Raw genomic sequence first — 26,271 nt, 5'->3', positions numbered from 1 at the left:
AATACATTCACATATAAGACCTCATTTAAAGTATGAATGCTACTTATGTGTGTTGGCATGTAGATGATCTGAAAGGCAGTTTTACTCTAGATACTTAGGTCAGGAACAAGGAAAAACTAGTTTGCATTTACCTAAAGCTTTATGCTTTTACTTTTAGCAGAGTTTTATCCTATGTACAGCTTCTTAGTTAAGTGGTATTGCCTCACAAATTGGTTCACTCAGCATGTATATTTGCATTGGTGCATGTGTGATTCTACAGCAGGCAACAGGTTGGAACAGAATATAATACAACTGGGACTGCTGCCTCTTTCTTACGGGAGTGGACAGATTACAGACTTGTAAAATAATATTGTTGAATTCACTTAACGTCACTGAATTCAATTCACTGATTTTTTTTTTTAGAAGATTAGCATTAAGACAAAATGTTATACAACTTCTTAAACTCTGTTTGCAAGACCAGTAGAGAGCAACTAATAATTGTAAACCTCTCTAAACCTGAAAGCTTAAACATAGAAAAAGAACATGTGATAGGGACATCCCAAATTCTTTGGGAACCATTTCTACTAACTGCACAGTTCAAGTGAGCCAAAATCCTATATGAAACAGTTACTCAGTATTTTGTACCCAACCGGTATTAAGAGCACAAGACTAAGGGACCAGAAACCGCAGCCTCCTTGTGTAACTTGGAGTATAAGACAAAGAACAATGGGACAACACATTTTATTTTCATGTTTCTCTTGACAAGAGAAGGCAGCAAGTTAGTCTTCTCCATCCTGGGACACTTCTCTGATTGCACAGTGGAACTATCGGCAACTTCGCTGGGCTGGCGTGTAGCCAGGTGATTCCTACTTTAAACAATACTAGATAATCGGAACACTCACAAGCCACTGATGTATGGCATGACCTCTTGGAGGAGGATGCCTAGATCAAAAGTGTTATCAGTGAGGATGAGGGGAATTTTTTTTGTGTTATTTTAATATCAATAAGCTACAGAACCCCAAAACAACAGGATTACAACAATATTCCTCATCAAAAACCCAGTTAAAGCAATTCCACTTATGCTGACAACTTTCAGTTCAGGGTGTCCACATTGCAACCACACCACACCCAAATGATGTGTCCTTTAAAAACATTTAAAGGAAAGCAGCAAGCACAGTTAAGCCAGCTGTTTATATAAAACTGTATTTGCAAAGATGCACATCTGACTGGCAGATGTGAAGTCAACTACACCTCCAAATCTGTCAGCTATTTTAGAGACGGATGGTGACAAGCTGTCACTGAGCAGTTTCGCAATAGTGCACAGGTGCATGGGTGTTGTCTGAGCTCCACAGCTGCTCGCTGACAGTTCCTGAGCGGCTCACCTCCCACAGTGCCAATTTTAGCACCTCAGAGACTGTTGTCTTGACCTGGGCCTGGAACTTCTTGCTGATGAGAACGTAGAGGATTGGATTGAGGCAACTATTGATGAAAGCAAGGCCAGTGGAGAGGGGAATGCCATCCTGCAATAAGTCATGCAAGTTTTCATCATGGTGAGCAGAAAGCTCCACAATGCTGAATATGTGATATGGTGTCCAGCAAAGAAAGAAAGCTACAACTACAGCAATAATGGTCCAGAAAAGCCTGCTCGAAGTCAATACAGTTCTCTTCTTCACTTTAACGATCAGCAATGAGTAGCAAATGACCATGGTCACTAGAGGAAAGAGGTAACCAAATGCAAGCCTCACCCAAATTAGAATGTGATGTCTCAGCATAACGAGTTCTCTATCATGCACGTGGAAGTTGTTGTAGCAAATGGTGACATTGTTGAGAACTGTAGCTGTGTCCCTAAAGTATAAGGCAGGGCCACCAATAACTGCAGCTGATATCCAAATGATCCCACTGAGAATGAGGGTGTTCCTTACAGTCCGATACTTGTAGGAAAAAACTGGGTGGACTAGGCGGATGTAGCGGTCAAGGCTGATGAACGTCAGGAAGAAAACACTGGCAAACATATTAAGTAGTGCAATGAATGAGTTCATTTTACACAGCCACTTCCCAAAAGGCCAGTGGAAGCCCATTGCTACGTACGTGATATAAAGGGGCAAAAAGAGAACAAAAATGAAATCTGCAATGGCCAGATTGAGGAACCAGAGTGTAGAGACCGATTTATCCCACTTGAAGCCCATAAACCAGATGACAATGGCATTACCTGGGACTCCCAAAAGAAATGCCACACTGTAAAAGGAAAGGGAAATCATATGGGCAATGCTGAGGGTGGACTGGGGTGATTCTTCTTCTTCAGGTAGGTCATAGAAATAAGAGTAGTTCTCAAAATCTTCAAATGTCATGTTGCACAGCTGCTTTCTGGAAAAGAAAAGAAATAGAACAATCAAAGGAGAACTGTCCTATTGCATTGTAAATAATAACCTGCAATTCCTTTGAGTTCAGTTTCACATACTTATCACTCCTTAGCTGTCAACTGCTAGTACAAAGCTTGTGGAATATTCTGGCTGCAGACATTTCAAAAAAATACTCAAATCAAGACAAGTATCACTTGAAGTCTTCAGGAACTGTTTTCCTTGCATTCATTTCTTAAGAGGGTGCTGACCACAATATCACTGGCAGATTTCTGTGAGACCAGCTGCAAAGTTTCACTGAAAGTGTGATTTGTATACTTTTCTAGTTGGGTTTGGTATTTTACTTCTCTGATCCTGTTTGAAACAAGTTTTATGGACAGTATCTTTGCCAGAAATCAGAGAAGCACCAGGAAACTATATAGGCGAAAAAATGCCAGAAAGAAAATGTTTTTTTCAAATTGATGTCCATCCCCACACAGCTAAAATAATAGTTAACAAAATATAGACGCCGTTTTCTCCAGCAACTGAAAGTTCATAGTTTCATTCCTGTCTATCATGTATCTGTCTTTGTATTAAGGAGCGACGATTCTCAGCCCCACTCAAGGTATTAGATTCCCTAAGGCTGGGTGCTGTTCTTGTCACCTAGCAGTGTTGCTGACTTCAGGATGACTTATTTGGGACACAGCCCAGTTATAATATAGCAAAGGATGTAGAGAAGGAAACATAAGGAATGCATTTAAGGGCAATGCATACAACTGTGGTACTCTTCCATTATGATGAAAGAAAAGTTTCTTAGAATAACACACCCTGTAAGAGCTATAGCTGGAAATGTGTTGTGGTGTTTAGTTTGTGTATTTTATTGATTTATTTAGGACAAAGACAGACAGTCTCTGTTTTCTTCTGTTGCAAAGCTTCTGGAACTTACAAGTACAACACAATTTTTCAAATAGGAATTTTCCTCTAAAACCAAAGCAGAAGAGTGTAGGAGGGCAAAGAGTGGTAAAAAGGAAAATACAAACCACCAGTAAAATCAAGAAGAGAGAAAAAAAAAAAAGACAGGAAAACATCAAACAATGGTTGAACAGGAAAAAGCACTTAGAAGTTCTGTACTCATTCTACAGCATAGATAAAGAATAGCACAGATGACCACAGTCTGACAGAAGTATCTGCCGTACTCAAAAGAAATATTCTGCTAAATTCTGTTTTCATTTAAAGCTATGTTGTTTGACTGGACTCAGCTGTGCTGAGAGCAGGATATGACCAACCTATTGGCCGTACGATGGATAAGCTCAGTGGTACATTTCTCAGCACTAGCTCAGTTCCGAAATGGAGATTCAGCCTGCACTTTTGGAACCCAGCTCTGCATTCTTGTAATTCCATTAATTTTAGTATGCTAGAGGACAACAGGAGCAGGATGTTGGGAGTGTGCTGCCTGCAGAAGCACATCTGCAAGTTTGTATTCATGTATATAACCTTCCTCCAAAAAAGTAGTTTGCTTACTTTGAAAGGTTTACTCACATAAGCTACATATGTGCACATGCATTGGTAGGATTAAATTTCTTATTTGTAAATGAAAGGAACAAGGTTAAAAATAAATACAAAAATTGTGTAATTTTATATCTCTTTAAAAAAAAATGTAATAAAAGTCAATACAGTCTGTTCTATCAAGAGGCTATGATAACATTTGCCCTTTGCAATTTACATCAGGCTTGAGGAATGTTATTTGGTTTGCTGTCCTGATAAAATGAAGTTTACTGGCCTGCATTTATGTAATTACTTGCCCGATGGGGATAGATTCTGCATCAAATACTGGTACCACCCTCCTGAGTAATTTTTTTCAAACAGCATAACTTCTGAGAAATAGTATAAACAAGAAGCAGTACCATTAACATCTGGAACAACACTGTATTTGGATAGCTTCAGAGGACACTGAGATTAATAATCCAATTTTTAAGGGTCTTTGCCTGCATACAGAATTATGCCTTCAAACTGAATTTATTCAACTAAATAAATCAATGCAATTTTTCAGTCTCTTGCTGATTAGCATCCTGTATCCTAGTCACTAGTCAGGTCTGCTTCTAAGTTTCTCAGTAGCTAGCACAGTGCAACAATACTAGGATTCAAGCATTTCCTCCACATGTGTAACCCCAAAACTTTTATTTCCCCCCTAAGTGCTAACAATAATGACAATAACAATTGTTTGCCTACCGCCCAACAACGTTCCTTTAATATTTAGAATTTCCAAAGATGATGTATAGCAGGAGAAAGAAAACATTGGATAACATTGCTCCCGAGGTACAGATACTGAGACTAGGCTTTATGGCTAAGGCTTGGCAAAAATTGCCAATTACACTTGCAAAGTCCAGAAACTTCTACATTTAACACATACACAAAGTACTCCTACAACAAGATTCATCACGTTAGGTGCTGGTCTGAAAAAGATATGCCATAGGGGATATTCAGTGGAGCTATGTTGGTTTACTGCAGCAAGGACACGGATTTCTTTTCTTCTGGGCTGTTAGCCATCATTTAACGGGGCCATTTCTTTGTATTACACATAGTCCCAAATACGAGCTTATTTATTAATAAACATTTAGAAGCACAATTGTCTTGCAATTCAAGTCCAGATCTTGAAAGTGAAGAAATTTAATTACATTCCTTATTTTGTTTCTTATTTTCTGCATGTTCTTTGACAAATGGCCTAATTTCCAGGCTGGGAAGACACTTTGATGAACCTGTCTGCAAACTGATGTCCAGCAGAGAAAACAGACTTTTTGCAAATGGTTTCCATTTGGCTTTCAGGCCTACTGCTAGAAAGTGTAAGGGAGATGATGCAGTTCACTGTCTCAGTCCCTGATGGTCCAGGGCTGTAAAAAGGGGCCAAGGTAGGAAAATATTTTTCAATAAACAGGAAAGTGTGGTCAGAGGCCTGGCAGTAGGATTTGGGGGCAGCTACAGGTTACAGAACAGTGTTGTACTGCATTTGTATGAATATAACCAAGTTTAGACTTCATCCTGTCTTCTTTTTAAATACACAGTCTGTGTAAAATGTATGCTTAGCAGTTGTCCTTTGACTGGAGTCTTTTCCTGTTTGCTGAGGTCACAACCAGCTCTGAAAACTGAGCCTCAGTTGCCTTGACTCAGTTGCTTAATTATGAATACAGTTGTTTAAGTAAATAGGTTTCAGAATGTTTGACCAGGAGGTTTCATTTCCTGTCCTCTACGGCAAAATTGAAATTAATTACTAAATGACTTCATAAGAATATGTAAGAAATATCCCTGCCCCACCCCTGGAAGTGTTCAAGGCCAGGTTGGATGAGGCCCTGGTGGCGTCCCTGCCCATGGCAGGGGGAGTGGAACTGGGTGATCTTTAAGGTCCCTTCCAACCCAACCCATTCTATGAATATCACAGGCTGGCGCTCAGTGCTAGTGCTTTTCAGATCCTAGGACAGAACGGCCTAAAGAAACACATATTATTAATAAATATATCTAAAATATAAGGTCACCATACTTCTGGGAAGAGATTTTACCACGTACAATGCCTTTCTCTGCATTTCAGTGTGGGAATGCAGAATCAGATCTCAATTGACAGATTCACAGCTTTTTAATTGCAAGTACCTGGAGTTTTTCTCTGCAACAATTATAGTATTTTAGAAAGTTGAGCCATAAAGACAACTCAGACAAATGACTGAAACTGCTTATAACAGAACAGCTTTTGTCACAGTAAGAATGGCCTTGCAGTTATGACATGGGACCAGGGCTATCTATGGACTCTATTCCTGGCTATGCCACATGCATCCTGTTTGACCAGGGGAAGTCTTTTGACCTCTCTGTGCCTCAGCCTTGAGGTCAGTGGAATGGCTTTGGAATGAAATTAGAATGGGTCTTCAGTCTAAAATAGGAGAAGACAAACAAAACATTTGCAATTTCCTTTCACCTCACTCAATGTAAAGTCTTCCTGGGGGTTCAAAGTTCTCTGGGCACCATGCAAGTTAGGGTTATGGCACATGTTTGGGCTGCAGCCCATGCAGCCTCTACCTCACATTTGGCCCTTATTATTTTAGACATTTACAGAGCGGTCCAAGGGAAGAACTTATTTGTTGTCTGTGTTAGTTAAAAATTAACACAAATGTTTGAATGGCAGTCTCTAAATCTATTTGTTCAGTGTGATGAACAGTGCTTGGAGCCTTTGGGCAGCTAAACTGATTTCACAGGTCACAATGGTGGACCCTAATTAATATGAAAATTATGGAACATGGAGTTGGCTGTCTCAACAGTTAGTTTCAGAGAGGGCATATAATGTACAATCCCTCCTTTTAACATCTTCATGAATAATTCTGAGCATATCACATTCCACATGTATGATCTATGGCTAAAGGAAAGCTTATTTGATTGACTCACTTCAACATTTGCCATTTGCACAAGTCAGATGTTGGAGAACAACTAGCTTTTCAAAAGGTCACCCAAAGCCTGCTCGTCATGCTGTGTCTCAGAAAGTTCATCTGGGTATCAAGTTCATTTGAGAGCCCTCAGAAGAAAAACCGTGGGACTTTTGAGGTGCTAAATTTTGAATGTATGTAGCTTCAAAAACATAAACTACTGGGTGAATTTCATGTTTATCTGTGAAGTTCAAAACACAGATGGCTGAGCAAGCTTGTTAGAAGTATATACGTATTTCTGGAAAGTATTCTACAAACACATAAGATCCTAAAACTCACAGGGAATACTGATGAGATTACAAACTGTCAGGGTCCTATGTATGTATTTCTCTCTCAAAGGCACAAAACCAAGATGACCGTTCGCCCCCATTCTTACAGCAAGAAGCGCCTGGTACACCCATACTACTAAATTAAATCATAGCTATGCTACAATTAAGCCTAAAGCTAACCCTGCAGACAAAACTACTAGGAAACTGGCATTTTAATCTAGTTTACAAAAAAAAAAAAAAAAAAAGAAAGAAACAGAATCAAGGCTTGTGTGCATGTTTCACTTCCACAGAAATGCTCAATTGTTCTAATGGTCAGTACGCATATGGTAACAAAATGACTTTGTAAGCTGTTCTGAATTCAACAACTACAATGGATCATGATAGATATGATATGGGATTTGAAACCTTTTCAAGACACAATATAGATGTATTTGTTCTAGCAGACAAGACAAGAATGCAAATAACCATCACTCACCGTTATGTCTCTCAGTGAAGCAGTGCTAGAAATGCATATGCAATGTGCTAGCCAGATATCTCCTAAAGTGTATGCCAGAAGAAACTGTCTTTGAGCAAGGCTAAACATGACCTTATTAGTCAAAACACACCACTTCATCTGTGGTATTGAAGTCACCAGACCAGATAATAGCCTCATAACATTTTACACAGACAAAGTGGGTGTTAGAGCAGGATTAACAAACTCTCATAGAGCAGACACAGTTAATCCCGGTAAAGCAATGATTTCAGACCAGGATTTTTGCTGCCACAGAAATGTTAAACAACAAATGGAAAACCCAACTTCATATCTAAATCATGCTGCTGTAATAGGAAAAATATCTACTGTAGGTCTGGCCTGAATATAAAAATCACCCCGACAACTGCTGCAATTGAGCAGCTTACAATTTCCACAATCAGGTAACTCATAAATGCCTAGAATGAGCAACTGCATTTGGTAAAAAGTGATTTATTTCATGCAGATCCCAAGCACCAAGATTTTCCATCCCCAAAGAAAACATAGAAACTCTGATGTCCTTGGGGATATGCACTGGAGGGGGGGGGAACCTGGTAACCATGTAGTTGGCACTGTCTCCTACTCTCATTTTTTTTCTGTTAATACAGCTAAAAGTACATCTCTCTTAGTAACCTTTTGAGCGTAAGGGTTTGCTGTAATCTCTGCAAGTCCATGACGTGACCATAACAAATTACAAAGTAAAAACAGAAGTTTACAGAAACAGCGCCCCTTGAGATTTAAAATATGGTCTTATATCCTATATGTCAGCACTGACTAAGTATTTACATAACCAGTCATAACACCTAAGCATTCGCAGGCTGTAGTGAAACTGTACTCACATGGAAGTATCATTGGTCTGGTTTACAGACAAACGAGGTTGAGAATGACCTACAGGAAGTATCTGATCAAACCAGGTGCTAAACCTAGAATCCCTGCCTAGTTCCTGAACCACAGTCCAATCCTCCTTTGTTAAACATAACACTGTTCCCTCACTCATGATGAAGTAGAGAAACCACAGCTTCACCTCTGGGAAACCTTCATCCTCCTGAAGGAAGGCCCTGCCCTGTGCTGGTGGGAGCCAGCACCTACCTGGGCAGCGCTTGCAGATTCTGGTTGGCTTTCTTGTTTTCTTTGCTGGAAAGGAACCTGGATCTCTGCCATTTGTCTCTCATATGCATTAATTTGACTCTGCAAATCCATGATATAGCTCAGAGCCACTCAGCACATCCCAGATGACCAAGCCCAGCAGGGACTGTGGGCTTGTGGGCTACCAGATACTGTATTGGCTGTGCCCTCAGTATGTGGCATGTGCACACCAATGAGATATTGTTCCAGAGAAGTTTTGTATGTATCCTGTTCCTCTCCAAATGCCATCAGTATTTTCTTTAGCTATAAGCCACCACAATAGTTACATATGTAGAGTAACGGAGACACCCACTTTAATTTTTTTGAGGTGCCTCAGCTTCACAGTGACTGGATTTCTAAGGTAATAAATGCTTGCATTTCTAATCGAGTATGACTTTTTATGTTTTTTATGTAAAGGTTATATGCAACTTTTACTTTGCAACTGTTGCATATGTTTGGAACAGAAGAAGATTTTGATTAGCTTTCCTATGATCATTATATAATCATGCAATTCTGAGCATGTTTTTTAAATGGTTGAATTCCTTCAGCAAACAAATGCATTAATCACAGTTCCCTCCTAACAGGAAATAGCAAATGAGAACAGAGAATAAAGTGAAAAGTTCAGACTATGAACTGTTGTCTCAGCAGACTGATTAAGGCCAATTAAATGTACGTTAGACAACAGCCATTCTGAAGTTACTGAAGGGTGACAACAGGTCTCTTCAGAAAAATGAAAATAACCTTCTCCAGCAAGATACAAAACCTCTATCAAATAACATAAAAACAACTTACAATCTACTATACTTATAGTCCTTTTAACAAGAAGAATTAAGAGCTACTCCCAGGAAAAATTAGTAACACAGCTGATGAGATAACATACTTTATTTTGCCCTCACAGTTAATATACTAGAATCACTGTGTCCAGGAGATTAAGGGCTGTCTATATCTGTATCAATGTACCTCTAATATTCATATAATTCTTTTACTGACTTCAAGCTCAAGTCTAAAATAAGCATGGCCACTATTCTTGCAAAACTGGAAAAATCATATCAAAACAATTTCAGGAGGACTGGATTTTTATGTGTCCCAAATATGGCACAGGGAACACTCCCTAGCAGTGATAAGAACAGACGATGCCTATGACTTAGGAGCTTGGAAATACTGGTTTTACAGGCTTCCCATATTACCTTTTCAAATCACTTCTATGTCATGTTGAATTTGATGCCACCAGATATGGTACAACACCCTCCAGTAAGAATTTAGGACACCAACATGCCACTCAGTTTTCTTAAATGGACAACAGTTCTTAATATTTCTGAAATGTCTCACTAGAATGATCTGATCTGTTTAAAAGAAGATCACCAGAAAGACGAAATGGGAATGCAGAAAATGGTATTACATTGATACTTCAGGGCTTACTACTCACCATCTTCTTCTCTCTCACCTAGGTGGCTTCAAAAGTGAACAAAACTTGCTGTGCCAGGCTCATACTTGCTGAAAGAGGCAAGTATTTCATGTTGGGAAAATACCCAAAGGCCCTAGCCTTTGAGATCAAAGCTTCACTGGGTCTAGGCACAGTAAGCACATAATGAGAGAGAATTCCTGCCTTGTTTATAATTACATGAGAATAAACACCCACAAGAATAACAGGGAAAGGAACAGAAGCATCTTGCCCAAAGCCAAACAGTAAATTCAAACGTAGAGTTTGAGGCAGAATGGCCTGGCCAGAACAATGAAGAGGCAAATATCTTTTGTGGATAAAGAGAAAAGGTGCTGGTTCTTCATACTTTTGTCTTATCACTCTTGAAATATATTCTCTGAGAAGTGTCAGAAAGTAAGATAGGAGAAGTCAGGAGAAAGATATTCGGGAAAGGAAGAAAGGAAGAAAGGAAGAAAGGAAGAAAGGAAGAAAGGAAGAAAGGAAGAAAGGAAGAAAGGAAGAAAGGAAGAAAGGAAGAAAGGAAGAAAGGAAGAAAGGAAGAAAGGAAGAAAGGAAGAAAGGAAGAAAGGAAGAAAGGAAGAAAGGAAGAAAGGAAGAAAGGAAGAAAGGAAGAAAGGAAGAAAGGAAGAAAGGAAGAAAGGAAGAAAGGAAGAAAGGAAGAAAGGAAGAAAGGAAGAAAGGAAGAAAGGAAGAAAGGAAGAAAGGAAGAAAGGAAGAAAGGAAGAAAGGAAGAAAGGAAGAAAGGAAAGGAAGAAAGGAAGAAAGGAAGAAAGGAAGAAAGGAAGAAAGGAAGAAAGGAAGAAAGGAAGAAAGGAAGAAAGGAAGAAAGGAAGAAAGGAAGAAAGGAAGAAAGGAAGAAAGGAAGAAAGGAAGAAAGGAAGAAAGGAAGAAAGGAAGAAAGGAAGAAAGGAAGAAAGGAAGAAAGGAAGAAAGGAAGAAAGGAAGAAAGGAAGAAAGGAAGAAAGGAAGAAAGGAAGAAAGGAAGAAAGGAAGAAAGGAAGAAAGGAAGAAAGGAAGAAAGGAAGAAAGGAAGAAAGGAAGAAAGGAAGAAAGGAAGAAAGGAAGAAAGGAAGAAAGGAAGAAAGGAAGAAAGGAAGAAAGGAAGAAAGGAAGAAAGGAAGAAAGGAAGAAAGGAAGAAAGGAAGAAAGGAAGAAAGGAAGAAAGGAAGAAAGGAAGAAAGGAAGAAAGGAAGAAAGGAAGAAAGGAAGAAAGGAAGAAAGGAAGAAAGGAAGAAAGGAAGAAAGGAAGAAAGGAAGAAAGGAAGAAAGGAAGAAAGGAAGAAAGGAAGAAAGGAAGAAAGGAAGAAAGGAAGAAAGGAAGAAAGGAAGAAAGGAAGAAAGGAAGAAAGGAAGAAAGGAAGAAAGGAAGAAAGGAAGAAAGGAAGAAAGGAAGAAAGGAAGAAAGGAAGAAAGGAAGAAAGGAAGAAAGGAAGAAAGGAAGAAAGGAAGAAAGGAAGAAAGGAAGAAAGGAAGAAAGGAAGAAAGGAAGAAAGGAAGAAAGGAAGAAAGGAAGAAAGGAAGAAAGGAAGAAAGGAAGAAAGGAAGAAAGGAAGAAAGGAAGAAAGGAAGAAAGGAAGAAAGGAAGAAAGGAAGAAAGGAAGAAAGGAAGAAAGGAAGAAAGGAAGAAAGGAAGAAAGGAAGAAAGGAAGAAAGGAAGAAAGGAAGAAAGGAAGAAAGGAAGAAAGGAAGAAAGGAAGAAAGGAAGAAAGGAAGAAAGGAAGAAAGGAAGAAAGGAAGAAAGGAAGAAAGGAAGAAAGGAAGAAAGGAAGAAAGGAAGAAAGGAAGAAAGGAAGAAAGGAAGAAAGGAAGAAAGGAAGAAAGGAAGAAAGGAAGAAAGGAAGAAAGGAAGAAAGGAAGAAAGGAAGAAAGGAAGAAAGGAAGAAAGGAAGAAAGGAAGAAAGGAAGAAAGGAAGAAAGGAAGAAAGGAAGAAAGGAAGAAAGGAAGAAAGGAAGAAAGGAAGAAAGGAAGGAAAATATGGGGGAAGACAAACGAGGTTAATGGAGACAGGAATACATTGCCCCCTGTCTCCCAGATAACCATTCTGTGATTTAATCATGAATTCCAAAAGTGAAATTAAAAATATTAATTCACTTCCCATTAGATTGTGCATGTTTTTCTCCCCCACATATAGACCTTCAAGAAACCCCCAGTGATGCCTCCTTTCTCTGTAAGTGGTGTCCAGAAGTTTTCTATGCACCTTTGACTGGCTGACCTGCCAAAAGGGAAAAAAAACAACCAAACAAAAAAAAAATTAAGCCAAAAGAAGTTAGCAGATGATGAAACTTTGGGGCCCACCATGGGAAACCTAATTGGTTTGGCTTCCATTCTTGTACAAGTAAAGCTAGGTACTAGATGGTCTATAGCAGTGAATATGTTAAAATTGCATCTACAACAACTCTCAATAGCTTTAAGGTTAGACAAATATAAAAATTAATATACTAGTCTTTTCTTCTCTTCCACTGATAACTGATGAAATGCTACTTTGACCAAAGAAACAAACAGAGAAGAATCCCACAGAAGAGAAGGAATGACTAATTTTCTGTGTGTGTGTTTAAGTCATCTCTAAAATGACCTGGATTTTTATAAAGAGATGCCAGAAAAATAACAACAGTGGTAAATACTGGGAGCTGAGGGAAGAATAATGGTTTTGACAAATAACTTTGAGGAAAGACCTAGTAGTCATGCTGATGTACTGAGTGATCACATCTGGGGAAGGAGTAGGAAAGAGATGGATAAAACAGACAGAAGGACACTGAATCTTGGCTGGTAAGCAGAGGTAGGAGAAGGCTGCATACTATTTGGGAACTAAGGTTTCTGTCAAGGACTAGAGAATTCTGGAGTGCTGGCCCTTGCAGATACCCTTGAAATGAAACCTGACTTTTAGTGATGCATTTTGTTAGCTTGCCTTTAAGCCCGCTAATGAAAAAGTATCATATCTGAAGCAGGCCTGCTGATTTCCTTTAAAGAATTGTAGTACAGTAAAATGGTGGGCCAGGTGAAAAAGACCTGCAACAAGCCAGCAAAAATATTCTCTCTGGAAGAGAGCAGCCATGGGCTCACACAAAGCTTTTTGGTCCTGCCTCCAAGCCCACAACCTCTGGAACATACTGAAGATACAAAGAGCATATTCTGTGAGGACACAATTTTTCTTTTTGTCTCAGGAACTTCAAGCGTATAGTAAAAGTAGCAGTGAGTCTTGGAGAGTTGTTCTGTGCATGATAGTATCTTCCCTTCTAAAAGCAAATGTCTCTTGGTCACTGCTCACCCCAGCCTCAGCAGTTTCTTCTGGTACAGTGCCATGAGAACTGTTCCTCCCACTCAGTTCTCTTTTGCAAAGCCATCAAAACAGAGCCCTGCACTGTTATGAAACTAGTAGTTTCGGACTGAAAGAACGCAAATCAAGCCATTATCAGAAATAATGAGTGAAAATTAGCCTGACAACCAGCCACCACAGTGAGAGAGACAGCTGAACTGTTGGCACATTCCTGAGACAAAATGAATAAACAAGCTGATAACAAAAGCAATCATCAGATTGTAATCTTCTGCAAAACTAGTTCCTTACTGTTTGGAATAGCAAAGTTATTCATAAAAAAGTAGTATCTAAGAACAGATCACAAACTTTTAAATCTAAATGTAAAATTATTCAATAATACAATTTTATTCAGCTGGAACAAGTTTTAATTCTTAGAGAATGTATACATCTTCTGTAAATCTACAAACATAATTCTGGGATATTGCTTCATTTTGCAAGATTGCATTTATAAAGGCTACAGGGGACAATGATATGGTTATCACTAAGTCTGAATACGAGGCAGAATCCAGCCCTATCTCATTACACTGCGATAAATGAAGTTTCAAAACAATTTGTTTCCTAGAAAACACCGTTCTATGGACTCAGTGACAGCTAGATCCACAACCTTCTACTTATTTCATGATGGTTACGGGAAACACACACACCTTACATCTCAATCATAGAAACCTTTTTTAATTCTACATGACTAATTATTCAGAATGATTTTATTAGACTGTTCATAATTAAAGATTTGTTGATTGATAATTAATTTTTTACTTGAAATTGAAATGATTTCCAGTTTCTGTTCTAGAAACTGTTCAGATCAGAACCAATGTACTTATTTTAAATAATACTGCAATTTGTGATAGCTGTAGGAGACATACTACCACTAAGCAGAGCAAACGAATTAAAACCAACAGGGTGAGGGGAAGATATTTCAGCCAAGGTCAGCTGGCATTCTCTGGCAGGATAAAAGGCTTCTTGAATTTTGTTTAAACACATCCAAAAGTTATTAAAAGTTAAATTCACACATACTTTCATATTGTTTCTTGCCGCAGGGTTCGTTCAAAATAACCTTTGAAACAAATGAGAATCACATTCTTCATTTTAAGAAGTTCTTTTAGCCAGCATATGCTACACTACCTTACAGAATTTGTTTTGTTGTTTTGTCACACATTATTCAGAACGAAGTGAGAGAAAGATTTAAAACATTAACAGAAAGATCAACCTACCTTCTTTATTCTTCAGAAGAAAGCACACTGTAATTCAGAGATGTGTGCTCTGTAGCAGAAGGAAGAATGAAGTGATCTGTAGAGTTCAGAGTGACTTCAGTGTGATTCCAGCTGCTTCACTTGGCTACTGCCTTCCTTCTAATAAAGCTGCAGAATGATATAATGACGTGTTTGTTTTCAGCTGTGAGGAAGTTGTTTCCAACTTCCCTTGGTTTCCTAAACCCAGTTTTGAAATATTGCCCTTCTGTATAATCCCACTATTTCACCAAAATAAATGTTAGACGTAAATGAATCATTTTGGCCAGTGTCCAAGCAAGCAACAGATGCGGTGGCTGATGAATGGAAATGGACCTTACAGTCGCAGGCTGCTTTTTGTTATGCAGAGAAGAAGCTGAACAGTATTTCTCTGTTTCTGACAACTCTGGTTTATAGAAAATAATGTTGAATGAGCAGAAAGATGCTTAAAAAGCTACACCAAAAGCATCGCTTTGTAACTACATGGTGAGATACGTTCATTTATGTATTTATGATTAGTAGCTTCATCTCCTTTTGGACGTAAGAGAGAAGTGAGCTTCTCAAACCACCAGTCGTAGCCCCCTTGCCCATCAGTCAGTGCAACTCTGTGGTCAGACATTTGAACTGCATTTTAGGAGACTTGGCTTGAATCCCAGTTCTGTCAAGAGCCTACTGAGTGTTTGTGGTCAGGCCTCATGATCTCCATGAACCTTAGTTTCTCAGTAAGTAAAATGTGAATATTATTCGACTAGTATGTACATACCATAGCTTCACCTGACTCTGATGGTACTACGCTCATCATACCATTCACTCCTTCCAGCAAAACTACCCTGTTTTGTCTTTACTCCATTCCAGCTCTTCCTGTCCCGCCAATATAACTTAAAATACTGATAGCTTGTATGTGAAGGGAAAAAGTATGAATGAAAGGAGGATGGAGATTATGCTATAGTGGGACACAAGTGTCCCTGGACCAGGACGAAATGACAACAGGGGGACATGATGTCTGTGAATATGTAACACAGGAGGCAGACTACAGGATTGCTTGAAGAAAGAGCACAGAACGACTTGAGGACCTCGTGGTATGGCACCTAACTTGTCTATTTCTTTCTGTTTAAAGATTTCCTCTTTTTTCTAGGTAAAAGATAGGTGAAACTTTGCTGATAAAAACTAATAGCAGTTTAATAGCAGTTCTCTCTCTCTCTCTGGTAAATATTGGGATAGGGTAAACGTAGGCACTGTTTAACTGCAGATGTGCAGAGAATTTTGCTTGTAATGGCACATGAGTCTGTCTCTAGGTACTTTGCCAAATGCAGTTAATGTAAGGCAGTTAATTCAAGGGCTCGTTCAGCACTATTTCAGTAAGACAAAAGCGAAAATTACGGGGTAGAAATGCCCACATATGATCTGCACTAAAAGAAAAACCTCAGCAAGCAAAGTAGAATTACATACATGCCAATTACTCTTCACCTTCTCAGTGCAGGGAGCACTCTGGAGAGTGCAATGGATTCTAGCAGTTTTTGGGTGGTGAGGAATTGTCTCTAAGGGGCTGTTTCCTTCTCCATAAAGTAAAGCACATTGGAACTGCTCTATAAAGGTACTGGGATGATAGGTCAACTCCTTCATTCTTCTGAAGCAAGGGAAGATAGCAATTTCCTTCACCCTTCATACCACTGTGGCAAAAATAAAATCAGAGCTGCTAAGGATCCAGAAGAAATTTTGTGGAGACAAGTTTTCTTTGTAAAAGAGTTTGTATCCCATCCACCCCACCCCAAACAGCAGGTCACTACATTTCAAAGAGATCTTTCTGCCAGTGTGTTCTACCTAGATTTTTTTTGTTTTAAATTGAAAGGGATTTCTGATCTGATGAGCAAATTACCAAATTTCTACAGTATAATCAGCATATGCAATGTATCTAGGAGGAAAAAAAGAACAGAATTTTACAGACAAAATTTCACTTAATCTGAAAGGATTTTGTTCTGCTTGTTTTCTGTTCAGAGCTAAATATATCACTTTATTCTTCTACAGTTTTGATCAGTCACAGTGGGAATTTTAAGTCCCTGAAAAATGTAAGGTTGGGCCCTAAAACTTTTTATTTCCTTCTATGCTCAGACATAGTAAAAACTTGAATGATGAATCCAAAATTACATAGTTTAATATATACTTGCATGCAACTCATTAACCATGGATCTTTTTACTAGTGTGATCTTTTTACATATTTTTGAATGTTATAAGCTTGGAAGAAAGTTAATGAAAAAAAAAAGCACCTTATTTGCTTTTGTGTCTTCTCATTTTTCTACTTGATTGTATTTTATTTTGCCATGTCATTTGTGTTTTTCTACAGGGTATGTTAATGTGGTTTGGGAGTTTTAACTCTATACATTGGGTAAGTGTGACAATATGCCAGTGTTGTTCTGAAGTGGGACATGCATTCATGAACATACAATGCATGTAGGACTTGCAGAGCAGAGAGACAGTAATTTATACCTGGTGAAAAAAGAACAAGGAAGAATATTTTCATACAAATAACAGATTTTGGGTTGCCCAGCAGTGAATAAACTAGGTTTATTGAAAAGCAAACGAGTTTTAAAAATACTTCTTATTCTTTATTGTTAAACCCTATAAAACAAACCAAAAGCAGAGAATACACGGCCTTCAGAAAAAAAACTTTACCAGTATTAAACTAAAGCACAAATTACAAACCAACTAACAAAACCAGCTTTAATTTACCAGGATTACAAACAACTGTCTGATAGTTCTGATAATTATTTCCCTCTGTAGGACCACTGGGTTTTATCAAGCTGCATATTAGTATGTGCAGATAATCTGAAGAATACTGAAGAATACTCCAGACTAAACCCAATTTGCATTAATTCAGTTAAGTCATATCAACCACGAATTTCTAAATTAAGTCTAACAAAATATATTTAGTTTTTCACACTTTCAATTAAACTGAACAAGAGAAGAAAGAAAGAAACTACTTACCTTTTGAGGATTCAGCTATTTGCAGTTGTTTGTTTAATTCTTCCCTGTTCCTTTGTCATTACTTTTTCAATTAACACCTCATCGATTAAAATCCACTTTGGAAAGACAGAGTTTAACTGCCTGACAATCAGGATCAGGAAAAGAGTAATTTCCTCCCTTCCTGTGAAACTAATGACTATTCATGCCTATCCTTTTGGTAAAGCTGTAATGTTTACTTGTGGCTTAACTGTGCACTATGTACCATAGTCAGAAACTATGACAACGTTCTCCAACGACACATTTAAACCAAACTACCTGGTGAAGGGAGGTTTGGCTCATTTAGGAAGGTCTGTATCCTTTTTCTATGCAGATGTTAGAAACCTGAAGATTTTCACGCATAATGTGTGAAAGAAATTCAACAATTGTGCAAAAGGCAAAATTCCTCATTTAGCTGTTACTTTGGTCTGGTAAAAACACAAGCATAGAAATGAATTACTATATGTGGCTGTATATATATAAAATGTATATACATACAAGTTTGAGAAGCATCTGTAGAAGCAGCACTCAATGCAACTCCTGCAAACAAAAAGAACGAAGTGTTTCATTCTACGAAATCATTAATATTAGATACTAATTTACAAAGAAGTGAATGAAAAACATATATTTTGATGATTAAGAATGATACCTTGAAAAAAATACTATTAGAAATAGACCGTTTCTCATAGTTTGCTTTTATACTTGCACTTTTTCCTCCCTTTCTACAAATAAATAGGAATGGTTTTCTACATAACTTTTAGACCATAGCTATCCAGATTTTGTATTCATATGACAATAAAATAAGAGATTATATCTGCCACTTAGATAATACTTGAAATTAATGGAATTTTCAGAGTGCATCAACATGAACATTTTGATATGTCATTGAGCACTAAAGGTAAGCTGCTGTTATTCAATGACTATGAGTAGCCAACTTGACAACAATATTTTTCCATTTTAGCCGAAGCTCTGTCTCCTTCCATACAAAGGAATGCTGTTTGGAATAATTTCAGAGAGAACTACAGAGATTACAGAAACAAAACAAAAGGCAAAGCAAACTATAGTTGTTTCACTATGTATTTCACAATCTTCAGTACTACTGTAGGAATGAATCAACTTGCACTTTTTCACCTTACATAAATTAACAGGAACTACAGAGTTACTCAGAGATCTTAGGAGACAAATGCTCAGAAAGGAAGCTAGAGTTTACTGTTATGCATCTAAGGCACCCTGGATTTATATCCTTTATGGATTGAGTCACATGTCTCAAAAACTGCCCAAAACCAAACCAGGCTAGGTTAGAAAAAACCCAAAGCAGAGATGAACCTGAGCCACACCAGAATTTTAGCTACCTCCATCTACTCAAGATCTGAGTCACCAGTATAGTTGCCTATGCCTATTCTTCCAAAGAACTTAAGTCTTATTTTCCATTTAAAATATAAGTTCTGAAGGTTCAGTTATCCATCTTTTATATAACATGTCTTTTGATTAAAAACCCAAATCCAAAACTCAATTTGGGATTGCATGGGTATTGTATTATTAATGGGATTATATCCTGGTGATGCACACAACAGACATGACTCTCACCTAGAAGGAAATTAAATTTCATGTTCTGCAATCATCCCTTAACAATTCACAGCTAAGTTGTTGAAGTTTGTCGTGATGAATAACAATGCAGAAAATAAGCAGGTTCATAGGGAGGAGAGGATAACAAGTACCAGTCCCTCACTAGTCTGCAGTTAGACTGTTGCTCCTAGCTGCTCTGCTAGCTGTGACAAAACTGCTCTGAAACACTAACAAACTGTAAGCAGCAAAATTGAAGAGGAGTTCTCATCACCTGCAAAAAAAAAAAAAAAACACACAGCAAAGCTAAGGTTCAGTACAAAATAAAAAACAGCCCCCTGAAAAAAATATGCTAACAGGCTGGGTGCCTACGTAGCACACATGGGTGATCAAGCAAGGTCACTGCTTTGCAGCATTACTACTCAAAATCTTAACAAAAAGAAACATCTACACGTGGAATTGTGGAGCCTGCTGTTTACCCTCTACAATACTGTCTAACCATTGACATTCCTTAGGATTTATGGAGATGCAAAGGCTTTAAACTGGACAGTAGCTCCTTGCATATAAATGGAAGATGGTTCCTGAACACTAGTGCAAAGCTGGTGCAAATCAAGTCCAAATCAAGCTCAATCAACTATGGATGCTCTGAGAAGCTGTGGTCAGTGGTTTAAGCACATATTCATTTGTATTTTTAAAGTTGCTTTTTATAGTCAGCTACATTTGTCAGATTGTTTTTCTGCTTAGTGGATGTAAACGCCTTTTGTGAAAGGTGCCAGGTGACCTTGACTCCTCGGGTATTTAAGTTATTTATCCATAGCAATGAATGTGAGAAAGGGAGAAGCAATGTGAGCTCTGCTTACTGCTCTGCATTTGCCCTCTCTTTTGATCACTCCCCAGGGAGAGCGCATAGTTTTACTTCTACAGCCTACCCAGCCCTCAGCCTCTCTAATGAGAAGGGAGCTGATAAATCCCAATAAGCATGCTGCTTGTGATACAGGTAAAGCAAATTATTAGAAGCTCTGAAAAACACTTAGGTAATTAAGGGCTTAGTTCTGTGTATGAATTCCATATTAACTCTTCTACTGTGTTCAGTGAAAGCAAAATTAGCATCATCTCTAATAAATTAACAGTGGGCTCAGGGAAGGAAGCACAGGAAATCAATTCAACCAATGAGGCAGCTAAAAACCCAGCATTTATTTGTCCATTCTAGTTCCTTAAGCTGCATCAAGATGCACAAAGATTAATTTTAACTCCTTATTAATTCACAATTATTATTTTTTAAGAAGACTATGAGCACCAAATTCAGCACTCAGCATGAACTTGAAAGTAGAATTTACAGGAATATACAGACTAGAATTGCCGCATTTTCTGTAAAGGCTATTTAAGTAGCTATTTGTCTTTTCAAGCTTATTAATTGCAGCTATAACTGGGGGCATATCGCAGATCTTCTGCAAAGATGAAAAATATCTGAAAATTTTCTGAAGATACTACTGGAATCATTTGAGGAAGAGAGGAACAATTTTTAAAACGTTTCGAAGCCTACAGCTCTGCTGTCATTCAAGAACAAAAGAACCCAGTACTGCCTTGCCATGAGAAAGCAGAGTTTGGTACAACATGGCTCAGAGGCTACTGGCTGAATACTTTGCTGTAAGAACATTTCCTTGCTGTGCATCACACATCCCACAAGATGGGAAAATAGGCAAAAGGCATAGCTTGGGTCCAAACCAGAAACTGAACCCCAATTACTTCAGTATTACAAACATAGACCATCCAACAACATGGAAGAGACTTCTGTTTTTATTGATGGACCAGAAAACAGAGATACTAAACTCTGATCCAAAGAATTACTACAGTTCCAGTAATAGCATGCAAAATGCTGCAGAAACACAAACCCTACAAAAAAGCTTTTTGTTCAAAAGGTCTTTTTCTTTCTCCATGTTCAAAATTTTCCATGAAAACATCTCTATATTTTCCAACCATAAGAGAAAGAGGTTTCTTTCAAAAGCTGCTGTTTTTGCTTATCAGCATCGCTAGACTAAAAGTAAGTTTTGTCCTTGGAGGAAAACAGAACTTCTCTATTCTACCTCATTTAACTTCCTGCTTTTCTTCCTGAATAGGATAAAGAAATCTTTCTTCAAATTATTCCTGAGGTAAAGCAAGGCTGAGAGTCTGCTTGCTCTCAGATGTAAGAAAGTACTTTATGTGGTTTATTATGGGAACAGAAAAAATATATATATATTTTAGAGCAGCCGATGTGGGGGAAAAAAATGCTCATTTAACTATCTTGGGAATGTATTTTGACCCCATCTTAAATTGGCTGCAGAACATCCACTGACTCAACATAATAGGATATACTATTTACAATTCCTTGACTCCTATAAATTACACTATGGACAAAGAAGCTGCAGAGGTATTTTACACTCAGGGTCATCTTACATTCATCTGCATCTATTTAAAACTGGAACAGATCCATTAAAACTGATGGATATAAACATTTAATTCAGAATATTCAAAGGAGGCAAGGCAAGTAGTCAACTTCTGGGAGTCTGAAAACTGAACATTCTTGAAAAAGAGAATTAATAAAACTCCAAGAAGCTTTGAGAAAATTACCTCTATTGGAAATACCTTATTCCCTGCCTGTATAATGGGAATTAATATGTATTTTTGTGAAAATGCCTTGGAGTTCCTACTGGGATAAAAGGTGAGGTGAGCTAGAATTCATCTACCATTAGTCATCTACCATTCTTATTTAAAATATCTCAAGACACTCACATTAGATCCTCCTATAAAACCTGCATTAAGTCTGTGCCATACCTATATTAGAAAAGAGGATGGTTTCAAACATGCCAATCAAAACATTTTGCCACGCAGATGAGAATAACTCTGTTCTAAGCGTGTTTCACTCCCCTTATCTGGCTGTGGTTAATACTAGAACCTATTGTTCTGTTTCCTTCATAGCTGAAGGCTGTCAAGTTGTATAGCTCCCTTCAGCGTGGGGGAATGAAGTCACGTTTCTACTTTCCACGGCATTCGCTAGCATGTACCTTTCCAAAATTACTCCATATTTCAGAGTAATTTGGTAATGAACAACCATACTTGAAAATGCTGTCAGTTCTCAAGGGCTGATCTGACTATATCAATCAGGGAATTTTATACTGTGTTACTGCTGAAAATAAATATAAAACAAAAGGAGAATAGAATCAAGAAATTAAAATTTAGGGACCATTAACATAGTCCCTTAGCATTAAGGGACTATTATTTCTGAAGCTAAAAATACTTCCATGCACAAGCTGAAGGTGAAAGAATATCCTGTAATTCATGATCAGTCACCACTGGTGGCCCCCAACCTACTTCCTGACCTAGTCCTGTTCTTTGTGTCACATTTCTAAAAACAAAGGCACAGTTATTTCAGAGGGATGAACTGGCTGAACAATTATTAGCAGAAAGCAGAAATAACTGTGGATGCAATACTAAACTATTTAGCATTTTACGATGAACAATGCGTTCTCTGAAAGCAAACATTCTTTCAGGTTACAAATGGGAAAAGGATCCAGAGGTGAAAGTTTCCCCTTTACTTTAACTCCAGTGAATTTTATTTGGTTCCACAAGGGGGCTGCCTGGACACCTAGACAACATTTTCCCCGTGTTCTCCTAGGTAATGTGGTTATTTGGGTCCAGTAAAGAACAAATTCCATGCAGTGCCAGAGAAATGCATACAAACCTCTCAACTGCTGCTTTAATTTCTTAGCAGAAATTCTCTTCTGAATTTCTGCTTTAGGACAGAGTGTCCTAAAAACATGTTCAGCTAAGCTATTGGAAATATTTAAAACAATTGAGCAGTGTTAGGGTATGGTTTTGAAAAGTAAATTAAAAAATAATAATCAAGAACATTAGCAGACCATTATGCAGAAATTTTCTGAAAATGCTGAATTCTAATAAATTCTATAGCATCACGGTTTAGTGACACGTTTTGAGTTGTCTCATCAGCTGTTCTTTCTGGATGACTTGCCAGCAAACAAGCAGCAACAGCAGCTGTAACAGCAACAATAATAGGCTCTGGAATGAGTGCAAATACCACAGAATGTTGCTCAGCATTATTATAATCAAGATCTCTGTATTCTCTAAAGTACATACGTACAAAAATACGTTATTCAGAGCAATTTTAGTGCAAGAAATGAGGAGTTAATCTAATACCCCAGATATTTGGGAAGTTCTTATCATTAACTCTGATAAAGTTGTTAGTTTAAAATTTATGGAACCTTTGCTTTTTACACTGAAGAAGAATTATTCTGTTTTACATAACTGAAGTGATTACAAAAGAAATAAAATACCACAGGATATCAGATCACTCCTCCGTTTAGTCTGGTATCTGATATTGAACAGTAGCCAGCAGCAGATTCTTCAAAGATACCAAAATTACTTTAAGAGAATTTTGCACTTGTTAGTAATTAAAGGTTTCAGTATAATGCCATGTATTATCAAACACTCATTCTGCTACAGAGTTGAAGAGATCCTCCTTTCCCAAGCCTACTCAGAATTGAAGTGCCCTACAATCTATACATGTTCTTGGACTGTCTTGAAATTTGCCATACTTTTTACAATCTGGGCTAGGTCTAGCAATCCACAATTGTGGACATTTGGCAGAAATACTCTCTGCATTCCTCAAAGCCCAGCCCTCAAATGCTGTTGAGTCATTCAACCTTTTGCTCAGATCCTCTGAACAGTTTTACCAAAACAACAATTCAAGAATAAATTAGGCTTTTAAAATCAGCAAGGAAAGCAGATATACAACAAACTAAAAATCTAGGCAAGTTTCCTTCCTGATAGTTTTATCAACCTTGATTTTCATTTGTCATATTCTTACTTTACTAGCTGAAGCATACTGCTAGAAGAAATTTGAGACTAATTTTTAGGAAAATATCTATTGTTTATCTATTGATTGTCAGAAGTTACTTTTTCTTAATGTTTTTCTCAGAGGTATGACCTTGACATGCATTTGGCTAACAGGAGCAGAAAAGCATATCAAATCAAAGCAAAAGTAAAAAGCAAAGCACTGAAAGCTGTATGGGACAGTTTATGGAAACTTGATAGATGATACCAGGAAAGGGAAAAAAGTGGGATGCTTGGATCAAAAGAGTGTAATTTTTAAAAGGCAAAAGGAAGTTTCTCAGCCCTGCTTTAATGTTCATGCACGTATGTGAGGAGGAGGTTAGCTGTTCCTATAGTTAAGAGGAGAATAGAGGGATCTCTCTCAATACCTTACCTGGGCTTAAATCAGATTGCAACCTCAAGTCGATAAATACAAAAAGAGTTGGAAGGCAAGAAATGGCAGAATTTAGGCTTGCGATGTCAGGTATCTTTGGTCAATCAAATAGAATATTCCAGTCTATCCTTGCAAAAAATATACAGGAACATTCCAAGGGCAAGATACACGGCACTGTGGGATGGACTCTACAACCTTCTCTTTGTCAGAACTTGAGCTACACTGAAACCTCTGACAGGTATCTGAGCTTACTTTGTTTCAACAAGTTATGAAGGGCTGGTTAGTGATCCACATTAACTCACAAAGCTTGCTGCAAACCCATCACAAAGGTAAACTATTTTAGCCTGAGATAACATGTTTCAAAGTGTCTTTGCCACAGCAGGAGTACACACCTTCAAACAAGGCAACTCTGCAGACACGAAGTAATTTGGGCATGTGCCTGAGCTTTCACATATGCAAATCTTCTCCACAGAAACACTGCATCTGCAAGATTTTATGACTGCTTTTTACAAATCTCCACTCCTACCCACAGGATTCTATCTAAAACTAGGCTTTCACTTGTTCATCACTGAAATCAAAAATTATTTCCATGTTACTGAAGTGACTGATTCTCCCCACATATGTTTGTATCACAGTCTTATGTCTTTCAAGATGCCTCAACTAATCGTCTTATTCAGTTATGCCCAACAAAATAAATGTAGCTAGAATGAGTAAATAATGATTAACGGATCCTGTCAGCCTTAAGAGGCATAAACAGTATGCTATACGTACCTCAATGTTGTATCCCCCACCTTTTTAATCAGTTTGAGCTTTGCCAAGTTCTATATTAAACCAGGCAACAAAATATCACCAGGCAACTTAAATTCTGCGCTAGCTTCTTTGTTGGCAATGAAAATATCTCTATATCCATTCACATATCAAAATAATTCAACAGCAGTTAAGGTAGTTTCCCTCCTAAAGAAAAGCCTTCTCCTGCTGTTCTTCCATTTGTGACTTTTTGTGTTCAATTACTCGTTCAGCGTGGGTGGACACTTCTAAGCTATGGTTTCATAATCACACAACAGCAGCCCTTTTTTACAGCAACCTCTGTTTAAATATTCCTTATTATGGTGAAGTCAACTTCTTCCCCCCCCCCATTGCACAATCCAAGCCTGCATCTGCACCTGTCTTCACACATAAGTGGTGATAATCTTTGCATCTGCCCAGATTGCTCAAAAAAATCCTGCTTCTTCAGCATAATGAGAGAAATGTGCAATAGCTGCTTTCCCACAGGAGATTAGATAAAACACTGAATGCCTACAACTGAAAACAAAAGATAACGTGAGCTATGGTCGCATTCGTAATCCCATTCCTGAGGAAAACAAAAGCTTTTTCATTTGTATGGAAAGAGAGCAGATCTGGCATTAGGTCAATCAAAAAGTCAAACCAAGACTTTTGCTCTGTGGTAAGAGCCAGCTACAGAAGGCTCATCACGGAAAGCAAGCTGTTTTGTAATGGTAAAGGTATAAACCCTACGGTCACCTCTCCAGTATGTGAAACAGCGTGCTTTGAAGGACAAAACAACCAGTACGTTTGGCAAAATAAAGCCTGTCAAGGCCACTACCTCCCAGAACTGGAAAACCACGACTTGAGCTCGCGAAAAGCCGCGAAGCTCCAGCTTGCTGGAGCAGGTTTTGGAGGCACCAAGGTTTTTCGGGGTCGTGTCACGGTGCGATCGCGAGTGCCCCGCCAGGCGCCCGCCGGGGCCGAGGTTCAGACGGGCGGCGCCACGGGGCCGGGCCGGGGGCCGG

General features: G+C 38.2%; 1 protein-coding gene across 2 annotated transcripts; it reads right to left on the bottom strand.

Annotated features, from left to right (window-relative positions):
• Positions 1 to 704: 704 nt before the first annotated feature.
• Positions 705 to 26,246, bottom strand: CMKLR2 (chemerin chemokine-like receptor 2). Of its 2 annotated transcripts, XM_035536724.2 has the most exons (4): positions 26,085 to 26,246; positions 18,154 to 18,195; positions 14,644 to 14,790; positions 705 to 2,343 (listed from the first exon to the last, which is right to left on the bottom strand). In XM_035536724.2, exon 4 carries the CDS (start codon positions 2,325 to 2,327, stop codon positions 1,275 to 1,277), a length of 1,053 nt encoding a protein of 350 aa, XP_035392617.1. In that variant the 5' UTR covers positions 2,328 to 2,343; positions 14,644 to 14,790; positions 18,154 to 18,195; positions 26,085 to 26,246; the 3' UTR covers positions 705 to 1,274. The 2 variants fall into 2 exon arrangements, with proteins under 2 accessions (XP_035392617.1, XP_035392615.1); XM_035536722.2 differs by lacking the exons at positions 18,154 to 18,195; positions 26,085 to 26,246 and adding an exon at positions 17,641 to 17,841.
• Positions 26,247 to 26,271: the final 25 nt, after the last annotated feature.

Source organism: Cygnus atratus, chromosome 6 (genome assembly GCF_013377495.2).
Source record: "Cygnus atratus isolate AKBS03 ecotype Queensland, Australia chromosome 6, CAtr_DNAZoo_HiC_assembly, whole genome shotgun sequence".
Taxonomy (NCBI): domain Eukaryota; kingdom Metazoa; phylum Chordata; class Aves; order Anseriformes; family Anatidae; genus Cygnus; species Cygnus atratus.
Note: the sequence above shows the minus strand (reverse complement) of the source record. Positions and strands in the feature narration are given on the sequence as shown.

Coding starts and splice junctions, on each gene's coding strand:
- CMKLR2 (XM_035536724.2), bottom strand. CDS start 2,327: ATGACATTTGAAGATTTTGAGAACTACTCTTATTTCTATGACCTACCT.